Consider the following 17,170-nt stretch of genomic DNA (forward strand, 5'->3'; position numbering starts at 1 on the left):
TTAAAACATTAATCGTGAACACACATATTTATTTAAAAATAAAACCCGTCTGCTGCAGCTTGGTTACAAACTCTGGGACAAATATGGAAGAACAACATTGAACTGAAGTCATTTTGGTGGAAACATTGTCTGAACTTTCCAAATGTTTGTGAGCCACCAAGAAAACAACAACAACAGATTACTTGAACAGCTGTTACAACACTAGAGAATCAAAGAGAGAACGTTCAGTCAACAAAAGGTTAAATATTCACGTCTGAAAACAAAGGAATCCCTAAATGTCAAAGAGAGGAGATCAGTAGAGGATGATGTTGAAGAAGAAAGAAGGATGGAGACAATTAACCACAATTCTGTTCTCAATTCAGTCATTCTTCAGTTATGGAACAAAATGTCAGTTTCTACAGTAAAACTAAATGAAGGAAGTATTGAGTTTAAACTGAAGAGAAACGTTGCTGAAGAGAAAGAAGGTTACAAATGTTCCTCAGTTTCATCACCGATGAGAATTCAGCTCAAACCACAGTGCTGCATAGAGGACATGAAATACTTTGACAATGGAAAACCATTTAAATTCATATTTACATGACAATACATAACACATGAAACATAAGACGATACCAGAGAAACTGACGTCAAAGAATATAAATTGATGTGAAGCTTAATCTCAGCTGAATAGATTTATGTTGGAGTCTGTATCAGCCTGACAGTTTTTAAGTGTTTAACCATGTTTATTTCAGAGACTCTCATAACTACACTTGTGATTTTTGGAATAACCGAGAAAAGAGAATCTTGTTGAGAAACTCCACGACTAATTAGTTTCTCTAGTGTGGATAATTAAATGTCGTTTCAGAATGTGTTTTTGTGAAAATGTTTTACTACACACCGAACAACTAAATGTTTTCTCTCCTGTGTGGACAGTCATGTGAATGTTCAGGTATCCCTTACGTGAAAATGTTTTACTACACACAGAACAACTGAATGGTTTCTCTCCTGTGTGGACAACCATGTGTCTTTTTAGATCACTATGGGATCCAAATCTTTTGCCACAAAGCGAGCATTGAAATGGTTTCTCTCCTGTGTGGACAGTCATGTGGGCCTTCAGGTTTCCCTTCTTTTTAAATGTTTTACTACAAACTGAACAGCTAAATGGTTTCTCTCCTATGTGGACGAACCTGTGATCATTAAGGGATCTCTTATGTGTAAATGTTTTACTACACACTGAACAACTAAATTGTTTCTCTCCTGTGTGGCTAAACATGTGATCATTAAGGTATCTATTGTGTGTAAATGTTTTACAACACACGGAACAACTAAATGGTTTCTCTCCTGTGTGGACATTCATGTGATAGTTCAGGCGTCCCTTACGTGTAAATGTTTTACTACACACGGAACAACTAAATGGTTTCTCTCCTGTGTGGACATTCATGTGATAGTTCAGGCGTCCCTTACGTGTAAATGTTTTACTGCACACTGAACAACTAAATGGTTTCTCTCCTGTGTGGACGGCCATGTGTCTTTTTAGACTACTTTTGCATCCAAATCTTTTGTCACAAAGTGAGCATTGAAATGGTTTCTCTCCTGTTTTGGAGCTAGTGGGTTTCTCCAGATGTCCCTTGTGGTCAGAGCTTCCAGCACATTCAGGAGAGCTGATTGATGTATTTCCAGTACTACAGTTCACATCACTTACAGGTACTTCTTTGTTTTGAGGGTTCACATCTGACTGAGGTTCCTCAGTCTCCTCCCAATCATCTCTGTCCTCAGTCTCCTCCCAATCAGCACTGTCCTCAGTCTCCTCCCAATCAGCACTGTCCTCAGTCTCCTCCCAATCATCTCTGTCCTCAGTCTCATCAGTATCTGGTCCTGGATGTCTTTCTGGATCTAACTTCCTGTCTGGTTCTGGTCCTCCACAATCCGCTCCATCAGCTTCTGTTTCCATGTGTTCAGTTTGTCTTTGATGAAGCTGAGAGGACTGAGCTTCCTCTTCATCATCTTCACTCTTTACAGTGAATGAGAACTTGAGACCAGCCTCCTCCAGCCCTTGAAGCTGCTCTCCCTCCTGACTGGTCCAGAGTTCCTCTTTAATGTGGGGGGGCTCTGGGTCCTCCTGTTCCTCTTTAATGTGTGGGGGCTCTGGGTCCTCACGTTCCTCTTTAATGTGGGGGGGCTCTGGGTCCTCACGTTCCTCCTTCATGTGCGGGGGCTCTGGATCCTCCTGGCCCTCTTTAATGTGGGGGGGCTCTGGGTCTACTGGTGAATAAAAAAAAAAATTAATACGTCTTATGAATCTCATATTAAACTCTTTATTATTCAAAAGGTTTATCACTGAAAAAGGAGTGAATTAGTTGTGAATGAGAGAAGCATGACAATTGGCGAGCCTCCAGGAGGGGTCCACGGGAGCCGGGCCGGAGCCGGGCCGCCTTTCCTCTCTCACAGGCTGACCGATCCAAGACATCGAAAAAAGGGTAAGCAGGAAGCCACTTTCTTAAAGTTTCTGCATTGCTGACTTCGGTCTGTGAGGACACCCTGTAACTGTAAGGTACAAACGACACTCGGTAATCATTTATTGAAGACTCGTTACCAGAGGAGCGAGATGGCTGCGAAAGGCTTAGAAGTAAATAATATGTAATGCTAAGTGTGAAATCTACTGTGAACAGTTCCCTGGATAACGATGCACATTTTTGTGTGACAGTTAGAAGTCTCGTGGCCATTGAGCAGGGTGTGAGTGTGTTTGTTGCTATGGAGTACAAAGACGTATGTAATATAAGGTAATGCTTGTGTAAAACATCATAGACAATAGTAACTAAATAGAGTTGTAAACGTGTACGACGGCAAACTGAACTAACAATACTGACGAAGTGAAGGAGAGATTCATAGAGATGAAAACACACTGACTGACGGACTGAGACTGCTGACTAGGAACTATTGGCTGTGTTTCCATGGTTACACAGTTATAACACTTTGCAAAGGTCCAATTAAACCTCTGTGAAATCCCCTCAAAACCCACTCAAGCGTGTGTGTGATTAGAGGGCGTAAATGATATTTCTTGTGTGAAGTAAAATCTGGTAAAAAGAAAATGCACCTTTTTGCCGAGTCGTTGCTCTGGGCGCTTTATATTTATAACGCGGATTAACAACCAAAAGAGTTTTTGCGCGAGTAGATCCCATGCAAAGTCAATGCACATATGTGAATGACGCGGACTTTCGCCCAACGCTGAGTTGCAAAAGCCAATCACCGTTGAACTGCTCCGCCCGTCATCACTGACGTCGTGTTGGTGAATCTAACTGGCTGCTGCTCTGGTAGCGCTGGAAGCGGCAGTTATCGAGACGGAGTCTCTGAACGTCACCGAGCCATGTGAGCCTGCGGGTGATGTTATATATATATATATGATATTAATGTTATGAACCCAAACACGAGGGCGTTAGATGCTCCGACGTTTGTGGGATGTCCACAACAAGTTTAAAGCAGAACTAGTGGTTATTTCTTCCGTGGTGGATGAAGGAAGTTCTAACTGTTTTTACGGAGACAAGACCACGGAGATAAGCCACGCCCCCTCTAAGGCGCGAATGAGGCAAGCGTAAACTCACGCGAACGCAGCATCACTCACTTGGTTGAAACGTGATTCCGGAGCGACACCAAGTGGAAGGAAAATAGATCCTGTCACCCGGCTCCAGTCATGTCTTTCTGAAAACCTGCCATGAAGAGAAAGCTTGGCGACGAGCACAGACAACTTCAGGAAAAGTGAGAGACTGAATATTTTTTTTGACGAGTCTTATATGCACAGAGAACATTGCGGTGCACAAGGAATACAACATCAGACGCCATTATTCAACTAGACATGCTGATGAGTATGCACAATACCAGGGAGACGAGAGAGAGGACAATAATCTTAAAACAAGTCTACTGAGGCAACTACATTTTTTCAAGAAAGCAAGCAAAGAGAGTGATGCGGCAGTCGGAGCTAGCTACGTGGTGAGTGAGATGATTGCTAAGGCGGGGAAGCCATTCAAAGAAGGCGAGTTCATCAACAAGTGCATGTTACAGGCTGAAAAGAAGGGTCAGTTTAGTAACATCAGCCTTTCAGCCAACACAGTGGCAGAGCGCATGTCTGACCTGTCAGGTAACATATACCATCAACTGCGTGAGAAAGCCAAACATTTCCGTGCATATTCAGTCGCTCTAGATGAGAGCACAGACAATGTCTGTGATGTCTGTGTGGATGCCGGTTTACCATGACAGGGAGGATAAATGGACTGGAAGAGGAGGGTGTGGAGGCCATTGCTCTGCACTGCATTATCCACCAGCAGGTACATTGCAGCAAATGACTGATGTTTGACAATGTGATGTCTGTCGTTGTGAAATGCATCAATGATATCAGATCCAGGGGCTTAAAGCACCGGCAGTTCCGCGCCTTTTTGGAGGAAATAGAATCAGCATGTGAGGATGTGCTCTACTTCACGAGGTGCGTTGGCTCAGCAGGGGAAACATCTTGAAGAGGTTTTTTGAGTTGAGAGCAGAAGTGAAAGCCTTCATGGAGAAGGATGGGATGGCCGTTCCTGTGCTAAGTGATCCCAAATGGCTCATGGACTTAGCTTTTCTTGTTGACGTCACACAGGAACTGAATGTTCTGAACAAGAAGTTACAAGGCCAGGGGCAGCTTGTCAGTGCTGCTATGACAACGTCAGAGCATTCTCCACAAAACGCCCAGCTCTCTCAGACAAACCTCTGCCATTTCCCAGCATGCAAGGCACTCGTGGATGCGGGCACACCACCAGTGGTGAGGAGTATGCTGATGCCATTGTAAAGTTACAGGAGGAATTTGATCACAGCTTTGAGGACTTCAAGACACACAGAGACACTTTTCAGATGTTTGCTGACCTTCTCCTTCCATGTGCAAGATGCTCTCCTGTGCTTCATGTGGAGCTCATGGACCTGCAGAGCAACTCTGAACTCAAAGCCAAGTTCAGGGAGGTGAGTGGATGAGCAGACAAGCCCCCACCTTCCCTGAGCTTTCCAAGATGTTCAAGCGGACCATGAGCCTTTCTGGGAGCACATATCTGTGTGAAAAGCTCTTCTTCCAACATGAACTTTAATAAGTCAAAGTACAGGTCCAAACTCACTGATGAGCACCTTCAAGCCAGACTGAGGGTCTCCACTGCTTCCTCCCTCAAGCCCAATGTGGCTCAGCTGTGTGAGAGGAAGCACTGAAGTTCATGTTCTGAAGAACCGTTCATGTTCTGAAGAACATGTTCAACCGTTCATGTTCTGAAGAACCGTTTATGTTCTGAAGAACATGTTCAACCGTTCATGTTCTGAAGAACTGTTCATGTTCTGAAGAACCTGTTCATGTTCTGAAGAACCTGTTCAACCGTTCATGTTCACACTATGGTGTGAATACATATTCAGTGTATTCACAGTGTAGTCCTGGCAACGGGGACGCTGGCGAAACTTAACGCTGCTCCGTCTAGGACTGTTTTTATTTTTTCTACTTTTTTTTACAATTTAACATTCATTTGAATTATTTTTAATTTTATTTAACAGTGTAGCCATTCTTCTGACTTAATTATTCTGCAAATCTTGGATTATTTTTTATTTTGTGATTGCCGTTGGCTACTGCTCTCCACCACTGCGATCTGGTCAACTGGCGTTGGCTGGCTAGCCGACAGTCTCTTGCTGGCTAGCCGACAGTCTCTTGCTGGCTAGCCGACAGTCTCTTGCTGGCTGGCGGCTGCCAACGAGCCAGCCGACTCCCTGCTGGATGCTCTCCACCGCTGCCGCCTTGACAATCCTGGACAACTGGCGTTGGCGGGCTAGCCGACAGTCTCTTGCTGGCTAGCCGACAGTCTCTTGCTGGCTGGCCGACGGTCTCTTGCTGGCTGGCCGACGGTCTCTTGCTGGCCAGCGGCTGCCAACGAGCCGGCCGACTCCCTGCTCTGTGCTGTTGCTCTGAGGCTGGTCGCCTCTCAGCGGTCCTGGTGCTCGGGTGGTCCGGTCCGTGGTTGGCGATTGCGTCCTCCCCGGCTGGCATGGTTCTGCAGTGTTCCACCTCGCAGCTCCTCGGGCTCAACATCTTCTCAGCTCCTCCGTTCGTCTCGGCCATCGAGGCGCTCGGACTCCATCAGCCCCGTTGCATCCACAGAGCCTCCCGCGGAGGGTTTGTTTGCTCCTGGCCTGATCGCTCCACGCTTTCCATCCCCTCCCTCTGGTCGGCCGAGCGCATCGCTGCAGCTCGTCATCACAACAACAGTCCCCAAGAGCGAGATGGTGGCAACGAAATTAGGAACTGTTACAGCTCCCCCACCACCCTCTACTCTTCCTGCTGACTCCACTCCCCAAAACCGGACTGGTACAGCTTTGGTTACCTCCAAGATGTCGTCCTTTTATGCAGTTTTATGCAGGTCCTCGTGACGACTTCGTCGTAGAGGAACCTATTGTTTTTCTAAGAGTTATTCTTATTTTCCTCTCCCTGGAAACTCCTTTTTGGGGCCTTTATCATATCCCAAACGTTCTTAAATTTCACATGCATATCAGGCCTGGCGAAAAATTTGATAATTTGGAGGTCTCGCATTTGCGTACAAATAATTTACTCTATAGCACCCCCTTGAGTTTGAAAAGTCCAGCCCTTTTACACCCAATGACCGATTGACTTGAAATTTGGTACACATGTCCACTTGGACCTGCTCTACAAAAAAGTCTCTGGTTACCATAAAATGCGCTTAATTAGATTTTCCGTCATTTTGAATTTTGTAAAAAACACGTTTTTTCCATTTTCTCCTAAACGCTTGGTCTGATCCTATACGAAAATCTATGTGGTTCAACGTCATCAAAGGTTATCAAAAGATTGTTGATATCTCATTGCGTTCAGAAGATATGGGCCAATTAACTTTTAAGGGGTGCGGCCTCATATTTAGAGACACATAACTTCCAAATGACTTGGCCTATCCATACCAAATTGCTAGCATATGTCCACATTGAGTCCCTTAACGTTGCCTATTTTTTCATAATATTAGAAGATATGGGGCGCTGCAGTAAATCGCTCAATATTGCCATTTTTGGCGTTTTTTTCACGTTTTTGCACGTTGTAAAACTGCGAACTCCTCCTAGAGCTTAAACCCGATTCATTCCAAAATCTGGCTGTGTGTACTAGAGACCTTAGCCATGAAAAGTTATCAGAGGATTTTAAAAATATAAAACTTTGTGCGTAGGCCGCAACGGCAAAGAACACCATTCGCCATGAACATGGAAGTTTTTTTTAACTTGGCCATACGTTATGTAATCTGCTCCATATTTCTCATGTCATGACACACTGCCCCTGAAGACATCCATATGGTAATTTTGCATTCTAGTCATAGCGCCACCTAGTGGCAACAGTAGGCTACATGTTTTCTACTTTTATACCCTTCTCCTCACAGGTAAATCAGATCCCTCTCAGAATGTGTCAGAATAGACTTAAGACCTTGATAATGCTTTGCTGTGAAGATTGTATGGACTCGTTGAAGGGCGGCGAGTTGGAGCATCGGCGAAGTTTGATCGGCGAAGTCTGATCCTTCGCCGTGACCGAATAAACCAATGTAACATGCTCGAAACGTAACTAAACTTAGCACACACGTTTAAAGTCAAAGATGTAGTTACCTGATACAATTTTAATGCTTCAGATTGGCAATATGGCTCGATAGCGCCCCCTGCAAACAATAATTTAAGCAGCCCCAGCGCTACGCTTCACCTACATTAATGAAACTTGGTAGTCATATGTAAAACATGTAAACTGAAAAGAAAGTCTCTTGGAACCATGCTCTAAACAGTAACGGAAGTCACGGAAGTTTGTGTGATTTTTCCAGTAATTCTTGTGTATTTCAAGCCACTATATGTTACTGAACTCCTGATGAAGGGAATTGATCAGATCCCCTTCAAAATGTATTATGTTGATGCATGTTGTCTCGGGCCATACGGTGGATACAGCAAGTGGTGGACTGTTTGCAGTACAGTATAATTTCCAGCATCGCTCCGTGCAGTAAAAAACGTCTAACTCACAGACGCTGACTCCGACGGTCGCAGACGCTCCCGAGCCGCTTGAGCCGGCGTCCGGCCGGCACCCCCGACGTGAAGGAGGAACGAGGACCCGCACATCGCTGCTTGCAGCTTTAATTTTGTATTTGTAATTTTCTATTCCTCTATTGTGTTCATTGCCTATATGGCATTGTCTCCTTTGGCCCATGTATTTTCTGAAATATTTACTTGTATTGATGTTATGTTTTTACCTTGCTTCTATGTAGAGCACTTTGTAAACCCTGTTTTTAAAGGTGCTAGATAAATAAATGTATTATTATTACATATACATTATATATATATATATATATATATATACATTATATATATATATATATATATATATATATATATATATGTTGATGTATGTATATGTATATACACTATTATATATGTACTATGGTATATCTATATTCACACTATGGTATATATATATATTTATGTATGTATATATATTTACTCTATGGGGTTAATACACCTACATAAAGGGAGGACTCCAACATGATTGGGCGGTTAGCAGCTAGCTAGCGAGCTAACTGGACGTGTCATGTTGCAGCCACAGATAAACGTCACCGGTACAACATGAACAGACACCACACGAGCACCGGGGAACGCTGCTGCTGTTGTTGTTGTTGTTGTTGTTGTTGTTGTTGTTGTTGTTGTTGCTGGCTGTATGTGTTCATCAACTGCTCCTGTTTAAGTCAGCTAGCTAGCGTCAGCTAACTCTCGAGCGCTAGCTTGTAGCTACACGTTCTCACGTCAGCTTGGATTCAAAGGAGCTCGCTCACCTGTAAAAGTCTCTTCTTCTCCTCCGGGTCCACACGAGACGGGTCGTTTCATCGGCACCGATCACTTGGGATCGATATCCCGTTATCGGTAACGTCAAGTGGGTTTCCACGCCTTCAAGAACCGCCTCTCCCCCGCAGCTTACACCGCAGCTAACGCTAGGTCCCGACCGACACACAGGGCTGTGACGCTGCGACCTGTCTGTCTGCCTGTCTGTCTGTGACGCTGCGACCTGTCTGTCTGTCTGTGTCAGACAAAAGTGGTCCATAACACACAACATGACAAGTGCCATGTTAAAAAATCTGGTATATATATATATATATACATATATATATATATATATATATATATATATATATATATATATATATAAATATATTCATGATATTACATTTATTATATAATATATATACATGTATATATATACATATATATATATATATATATATGTTTAAAAATCATATTCTATATTAATATATATATATATATATACAAAATTATATATAAAGAAAAAAATTAATATATAAATATATTCATATAATATAATTATATCTTATTACATATATACATATATATATATATATATATATATATATATATATTAGTGCTGGGCAAAAGATGAAAACATTTAATCGATTAAACGCATTATTTTTCTGTGATTAATCGCATTATGCGCAAAATTCAAGAATGAATTAAAAACTAGTGTATTGCATGCTTTTATTTTAAAGTAATGTTATCAGAACAATAAAACAGGCACTCTGGGAGCAACAGCAAGTTAACATACAGAATATAAATCTGTTTACAAAAAAAAACACAGCTGGACTTTTAGTCTGTAAAGCCTCTGAAAACATAAAGCAGTTACACTGACCCCGCCGCCATCTTTGTAGTCCGCTCCGTTTCATACAAATCGACGGAGCGTCTTGAGGCTCATACGCCGTCTTTCGTTGCGTTTCTAAGGACGCTCCTCAGACCTCTTCCTCTGCAGGAACCCGCCTGCAGTCCACTTGTGTTCATTGTTCATGTGTTCATTGTTCATGTGTTCATTTGTTCATGTGTTCATTGTTCATGTGTTCATTGTTCATGTGTTCATTGTTCATGTGTTCATTGGTCCATGTGTTCATGTGTTCATGTGTTCATGTGTTCATTGTTCATTTGTTCATGTGTTCATTGTTCATGTGTTCATTGTTCATGTGTTCATGTGTTCATTGTTCATTTGTTCATGTGTTCATTGTTCATGTGTTCATGTGTTCATTGTTCATGTGTTCATTGTTCATTTGTTCATTGTTCATGTGTTCATGTGTTCATTGTTCATGTGTTCATGTGTTCATGTGTTCATGTGTTCATTGTTCATGTGTTCATGTGTTCATTGTTCATTTGTTCATTGTTCATTGTTCATGTGTTCATGTGTTCATTGTTCATGTGTTCATTGTTCATTTGTTCATGTGTTCATTGTTCATGTGTTCATGTGTTTATTGTTCATGTGTTCATTGTTCATGTGTTCATGTGTTAATTGTTCATGTGTTCATTTGTTCATGTGTTCATGTGTTCATTTGTTCATGTGTTCATTTGTTCATGTGTTCATTGTTCATGTGTTCATGTGTTAATTGTTCATGTGTTAATTGTTCATGTGTTCATTGTTCATGTGTTCATGTGTTAATTGTTCATTTGTTCATGTGTTCATTGTTCATGTGTTCATTGTTCATGGTTCATGTGTTCATTGTTCATGTGTTCATTGTTCATGTGTTCATTGTTCATGGTTCATGTGTTCATTGTTCATGTGTTCATGTGTTCATTGTTCATGTGTTCATTGTTCATGTGTTCATGTGTTCATTTGTTCATGTGTTCATTGTTCATGTGTTCATGTGTTCATTGTTCATGTGTTCATTGTTCATTTGTTCATTGTTCATGTGTTCATGTGTTCATGTGTTCATTGTTCATGTGTTCATGTGTTCATTTGTTCATTGTTTATGTGTTCATGTGTTCATTTGTTCATGTGTTCATTGTTCATGTGTTCATGTGTTCATTGTTCATGTGTTCATTGTTCATGTGTTCATTGTTCATGTGTTCATTGTTCATGTGTTCATTGTTCATGTGTTCATTGTTCATTTGTTCATGTGTTCATTGTTCATGTGTTCATTGTTCATGTGTTCATGTGTTCATTTGTTCATGTGTTCATTGTTCATGTGTTCATGTGTTCATGTGTTCATGTGTTCATTGTTCATGTGTTCATGTGTTCATTGTTCATTTGTTCATTGTTCATTGTTCATGTGTTCATGTGTTCATTGTTCATGTGTTCATTGTTCATTTGTTCATGTGTTCATTGTTCATGTGTTCATGTGTTTATTGTTCATGTGTTCATGTGTTCATTGTTCATGTGTTCATGTGTTAATTGTTCATGTGTTCATTTGTTCATGTGTTCATGTGTTCATTTGTTCATGTGTTCATGTGTTCATTGTTCATGTGTTCATGTGTTAATTGTTCATGTGTTAATTGTTCATGTGTTCATTGTTCATGTGTTCATGTGTTCATGTGTTAATTGTTCATTTGTTCATGTGTTCATTGTTCATTTGTTCATGTGTTCATTGTTCATGTGTTCATTGTTCATGTGTTTATTGTTCATGTGTTCATTGTTCATGTGTTCATTGTTCATGTGTTTATTGTTCATGTGTTCATTGTTCATGTGTTTATTGTTCATGTGTTAATTGTTCATTTGTTCATGTGTTCATTGTTCATTTGTTCATGTGTTCATTGTTCATGTGTTCATTGTTCATGTGTTTATTGTTCATGTGTTCATTGTTCATGTGTTTATTGTTCATGTGTTCATTGTTCATGTGTTCATTGTTCATGTGTTCATTGTTCATGTGTTTATTGTTCATGTGTTCATTGTTCATGTGTTTATTGTTCATGTGTTCATTGTTCATGTGTTCATTGTTCATGTGGTCATTGTTCATGTGTTCATTGTTCATTGTTCATGTGTTCATTGTTCATGTGTTTATTGTTCATGTGTTCATTGTTCATGTGTTCATTTGTTCATGTGTTCAATGTTCATGTGTTCATGGTTCATTGTTCATGCGTTCTTTGTTCACGTGTTCATGGTTTGTGTTCATTGTTCATTTGTTCATGTGTTTATTTGTTCATGTGTTCATTGTTCATGTGTTCATTGTTCATTTGTTCATGTGTTCTTTTGTTCATGTGTTCATTGATGGTGCATCACCAATCAAGGCTTTGTAGGTGAGGAGAAGAATTTTAAATGTGATTCTTGATTTTACAGGGAGCCAGTGCAGAGCAGCTAATACAGGAGTCATGTGATCTCTTCTCTTAGTTTTTGTGAGTACACGAGCTGCAGCATTCTGGATCAACTGGAGGGATTTAAGAGACTTATTAGAGCAGCCTGATAATAAGGAGTTGCAGTAATCGTGGGAGTTAAAGGACAAGTCTTGGTCAAAGATAACTAGAGATTCTTTACAGTGGTGTTGGATGCCAGGGCAATGCCATCTACAGAAACCACATCACCAGATAATTGATCTCTGAGGTGTTCAGGGCCAGTAAAATAACTTCAGTTTTGTCTGAGTTTAACATCAGGAAGTTGCAGGTCATCCATGTTTTTATGTCTTTAAGACATTCTTGAATTTTAGCGAGCTGGTTGGTCTCCTCTGGTTTGATCGATAAATATAATTGAGTATCATCTGCATAGCAATGAAAGTTTATGGAGTGTTTTCTGTTCTTGTATAGCGCTCATACACTGATGGGAGGAGCTAAGGTTCCACCTGCACATTCAGATTCAGATTCAACTTTATTGTCATTGCACAGGTACTGAGGCAACGAAATGTCGGTTAGCATCCGACCAGCAGTGCAAAGAGAGCAGTATGTTTACAAACAAAGGAGCAAATACAATCAATATTGAAACATGAGGAAGACTGGTATGAAAGAAATGTAATTGATGTTACAGATGAATTACAATAAGGGATAAAGGTGTGATAAACTCTGGGGCAAATACAGAGGAACAATGAACTGAAGTCATTTTGGTGGAAACATTGTCTGAACTTTCCAAATGTTTGTGAGCCACCAAGAAAACAACAACAACAGATTACTTGAACAGCTGTTACAACACTAGAGAATCAAAGAGAGAACGTTCAGTCAACAAAAGGTTAAATATTCACGTCTGAAAACAAAGGAATCCCTAAATGTCAAAGAGAGGAGATCAGTAGAGGATGATGTTGAAGAAAGAAGGATGGAGACAATTAACCACAATTCTGGTCTCAATTCAGTCATTCTTCAGTTATGGAACAAAATGTCAGTTTCTACAGTAAAACTAAATGAAGGAAGTATTGAGTTTAAACTGAAGAGAAACGTTGCTGAAGAGAAAGAAGGTTACAAATGTTCCTCAGTTTCATCACCGATGAGAATTCAGCTCAAACCACAGTGCTGCATAGAGGACATGAAATACTTTGACAATGGAAAACCATTTAAATTCATATTTACATGACAATACATAACACATGAAACATAAGACGATACCAGAGAAACTGACGTCAAAGAATATAAATTGATGTGAAGCTTAATCTCAGCTGAATAGATTTATGTTGGAGTTTGTATCAGCCTGACAGTTTTTAAATGTTTAACCATGTTTATTTCAGAGACTCTTATAACTACACTTGTGATTTTTGGAATAACCGAGAAAAGAGAATCTTGTTGAGAAACTCCACGACTAATTAGTTTCTCTAGTGTGGATAATTAAATGTTGTTTCAGAATGTGTTTTTAATTGGTTTCTTTCCTGTGTGGTAAAACATGTGATAGTTCAGGGTTCCCTTTTGTGTAAATGTTTTACTGCACACAGAACAACTAAATGGTTTCTCTCCTGTGTGGACAGTCATGTGAGCGTTCAGCTTTCCCTTATGTGTAAATGTTTTACTACACACTGAACAACTAAATGGTTTCTCTCCTGTGTGGACAAACATGTGATAGTTCAGGGGTCCCTTTTGTGTAAATGTTTTACTGCACACTGAACAACTAAATGGTTTCTCTCCTGTGTGGACAAACATGTGATAGTTCAGGTGTCCCTTATGTGAAAATGTTTTACTGCACACAGAACAACTAAATGTTTTCTCTCCTGTGTGGACGGCCATGTGAGAATTCAGTTGTCCCTTTTGTTTAAATGTTTTACTACACACAGAACAACTAAATGGTTTCTCTCCTGTGTGGACATTCATGTGAGAATTCAGTTGTCCCTTTTGTTTAAATGTTTTACTACACACAGAACAACTAAATGGTTTCTCTCCTGTGTGGAAAGCCATGTGTCTCTTTAGAACGTGAGTGGATCCAAATCTGTTGCCACAAAGTGAGCATTGAAATTGTTTCTCTTCTGTGTGGACAGGCATGTGTATCTTCAGATACTTATTGAATCCAAATCTTTTGTCACAAAGTGAGCATTGAAATGGTTTCTCTCCTGTTTTGGAGCTAGTGGGTTTCTCCAGATGTCCCTTGTGGTCAAAGCTTCCAGCACATTCAGGAGAGCTGATTGATGTATTTCCAGTACTACAGTTCACATCACTTACAGGTACTTCTTTGTTTTGAGGGTTCACATCTGACTGAGGTTCCTGAGTCTCCTCCCAATCAGCACTGTCCTCAGTCTCATCAGTATCTGGTCCTGGATGTCTTTCTGGATCTAACTTCCTGTCTGGTTCTGGTCCTCCACAATCCGCTCCATCAGCTTCTGTTTCCATGTGTTCAGTTTGTCTTTGATGAAGCTGAGAGGACTGAGCTTCCTCTTCATCATCTTCACTCTTTACAGTGAATGAGAACTTGAGACCAGCCTCCTCCAGCCCTTGAAGCTGCTCTCCCTCCTGACTGGTCCAGAGTTCCTCCTGTTCCCCTTTAATGTGGGGGGGCTCTGGGTCCTCCTGTTCCTCTTTAATGTGGGGAGGTTCTAGATCCTCCTGTTCCTCTTTAATGTGGGGGGGCTCTGGGTCCTCTTTAATGTGGGGAGGTTCTAGATCCTCCTGGTCCTCTTTAATGTGGGGGGGCTCTGGGTCCTCCCGGTCCTCTTTAATGTGGGGGGGCTCTGGGTCCTCCTGGTCCTCTTTAATGTGGAGGGGCTCTGGGTCCTCCTGGTCCTCTTTAATGTGGGGGGGCTCTGGGTCCTCTTGGTCTTCTATAATGTGGGGGGGCTCTGGGTCCTCCTGGTCCTCTTTAATGTGGGGGGGCTCTGGGTCCTCCTGTTCCTCTTTAATGTTGGGGGGATCTGGGTCCTCCTGGTCCTCTTTAATGTGGGGGGGCTCTGGGTCCTCCTGGTCCTCTTTAATGTGGGGGGGCTCTGGGTCCTCCTGTTCCTCTTTAATGTTGGGGGGATCTGGGTCCTCTTGGTCTTCTATAATGTGGGGGGGCTCTGGGTCCTCTGGTGAATAATAAAATACATTAATACGTCTTGTGAATCTCATATTAAACTCTTTATTGTTCAAGAAGTTCATCACTGAAAAAGCAGTGAATTAGTTGTGAATGAGAGAAGCATGACCTCTAAATAAAAAGCTGCTGCTGTCATTAATTGATTTAGTACAGTAAAAAGTACAATATGTACCTCTGGAATGTAGTACAGTAAAAAGTATAATATTGTTGAGTTGTAGTGGATTTTATATACCCTTGCACATGTAGATAAGAGAGGTTATATTTTAAATTAATACATAAAGTTATAATTAATTTGAGGAATATTCTGAGGAATGTATTATAAAGCATAAGAGAGGATCACTGTTTTATTATTCTGTTTGTTGATGACAAATGTAATGATTAATTGTCTGATGCATGAGAATGAATGATGTTTTATTGTTTAGACAAAAGTTAAAAAGGATGTCGATTGAAAACTGAGATGTTACTTTTATTCTGAAGGCAGGATAATAGGTTTTATTCTGAAGGGGAACTTCCTGTCCTTGACCGGAAGTGTGAGCTTTGACCCCGCTAGGAGACAGTCCTAGCTTCACGAAAGAAAGTGGACTGGTCCCAGGTGGACAGGGCCGTTTGAAGTCGTTGATAAAACTTCACACGCCCTCCAGGTAAGAGGCCTCATGAAAACAAAATGGCACCATTATAACATATTGTGTATTTGCAGATCCGCCGGCCAAAGAATCACAACGAGCCGCTGAAGAGTTGCAGAATCAGGAGGGTCATTCTGAGTAGAATGGAAGACCCAGAGAGAAGTAGAACTAGGAGAAGATGTGAGGTTACTTCCACATTTCTGCCTAGGCGCAATAGTTTTGGAAATTATATTAGTATTACTTTTTATTTTTGTGGTAGGTGCAGCAGTGAAACATTGGCACAAGAGTTAGGACCGCAACACAGAAAATGTTCACAAACGACACTGAATCGCACTGCTCACTACACTAGACTTGCCATTAACTGCACCCCCAGGTGCAACAGTTTTGATTTCCCCCAGAAACAGATCTAGGCGTTCGAGAGAGAGGACTATGTAACGTATACAGATGAAATTGTTATGATTAAATAATGATTATTATATATCTCTGGCTTCGGAGCTTCTTCTTCCAAGCACCAGGCAGCTCGAGATTCTCTGAACTTTTACAATATGTACCTCTCATGACAGTAACAATTAAAATATGTACCTTTGAGAGGTAGTACAGTAGAAAGTACAATACTCATCTCTGAGATGTAGTACACTAAAAAAGTACAATATGTACCTCTGAGGTGTAGTACACCAAAAGTACAACATGTACCTCTGAGGTGTGTTTAAATACTGTAGTACAGTACCTGTAACTCTACCTCAGTACATGAAGTTTAAAGCGATAAAGAAACAAAGGACCAACCTGCTCTTTGTAACCGGACTTCCGGGTTGAACACGGCGTCCAGTCGTTTCCGGTGTCGCTCGTTCTCCTCTGTAAATGTTTTATCACAAACTGAACTAAATGGTTTCTCTCCTGTGTGGACAGTCATGTGTCTCTTTAGAGCGTAATTGAATCCAAATCTTTTGCCACAAAGTGAGCATTGAAATGGTTTCTCTCCTGTGTGGACAAACATGTGAGAATTCAGGTGTCCCTTTAGTTTAAATGTTTTACTACACACAGAACAATTGAATGGTTTCTCTCCTGTGTGGACAAACATGTGACAGTTCAGGCGTCCCTTACGCGTAAATGTTTTACCACACACTGAACAACTAAATGGTTTCTCTCCTGTGTGGGCCCTCATGTGTATCTTTAGAGCGTTATTGAATCCAAATCTTTTGCCACAAAGTGAGCATTGAAATGGTTTCTCTCCTGTTTTGGAGCTAGTGGGTTTCTCCAGATGTCCCTTGTGGTCAGAGCTTCCAGCACATTCAGGAGAGCTGATTGATGTATTTCCAGTACT

General features: G+C 41.1%; 2 protein-coding genes across 2 annotated transcripts; both read right to left on the reverse strand.

Annotated features, from left to right (window-relative positions):
- Positions 1 to 753: 753 nt before the first annotated feature.
- Positions 754 to 14,590, reverse strand: LOC117728850 (gastrula zinc finger protein XlCGF8.2DB-like). The gene is made up of 2 exons (XM_034529773.1): positions 13,564 to 14,590; positions 754 to 834 (listed from the first exon to the last, which is right to left on the reverse strand). Exon 1 carries the CDS (start codon positions 14,545 to 14,547, stop codon positions 13,570 to 13,572), a length of 978 nt encoding a protein of 325 aa, XP_034385664.1. The 5' UTR covers positions 14,548 to 14,590; the 3' UTR covers positions 754 to 834; positions 13,564 to 13,569.
- LOC117728866 (gastrula zinc finger protein XlCGF57.1-like) lies at positions 791 to 1,821 on the reverse strand. Its single transcript, XM_034529795.1, has one exon. The coding sequence runs from the start codon at positions 1,502 to 1,504 to the stop codon at positions 803 to 805; it is 702 nt and encodes a 233-aa protein (XP_034385686.1). The 5' UTR covers positions 1,505 to 1,821; the 3' UTR covers positions 791 to 802.
- Positions 14,591 to 17,170: the final 2,580 nt, after the last annotated feature.

The sequence above is a fragment of the Cyclopterus lumpus genome, chromosome 3 (assembly GCF_009769545.1).
Source record: "Cyclopterus lumpus isolate fCycLum1 chromosome 3, fCycLum1.pri, whole genome shotgun sequence".
Taxonomy (NCBI): Eukaryota; Metazoa; Chordata; class Actinopteri; order Perciformes; family Cyclopteridae; genus Cyclopterus; species Cyclopterus lumpus.

Coding starts and splice junctions, on each gene's coding strand:
- LOC117728866 (XM_034529795.1), bottom strand. CDS start 1,504: ATGGCCGTCCACACAGGAGAGAAACCATTTAGTTGTTCAGTGTGCAGT.
- LOC117728850 (XM_034529773.1), bottom strand. CDS start 14,547: ATGGAAACAGAAGCTGATGGAGCGGATTGTGGAGGACCAGAACCAGAC.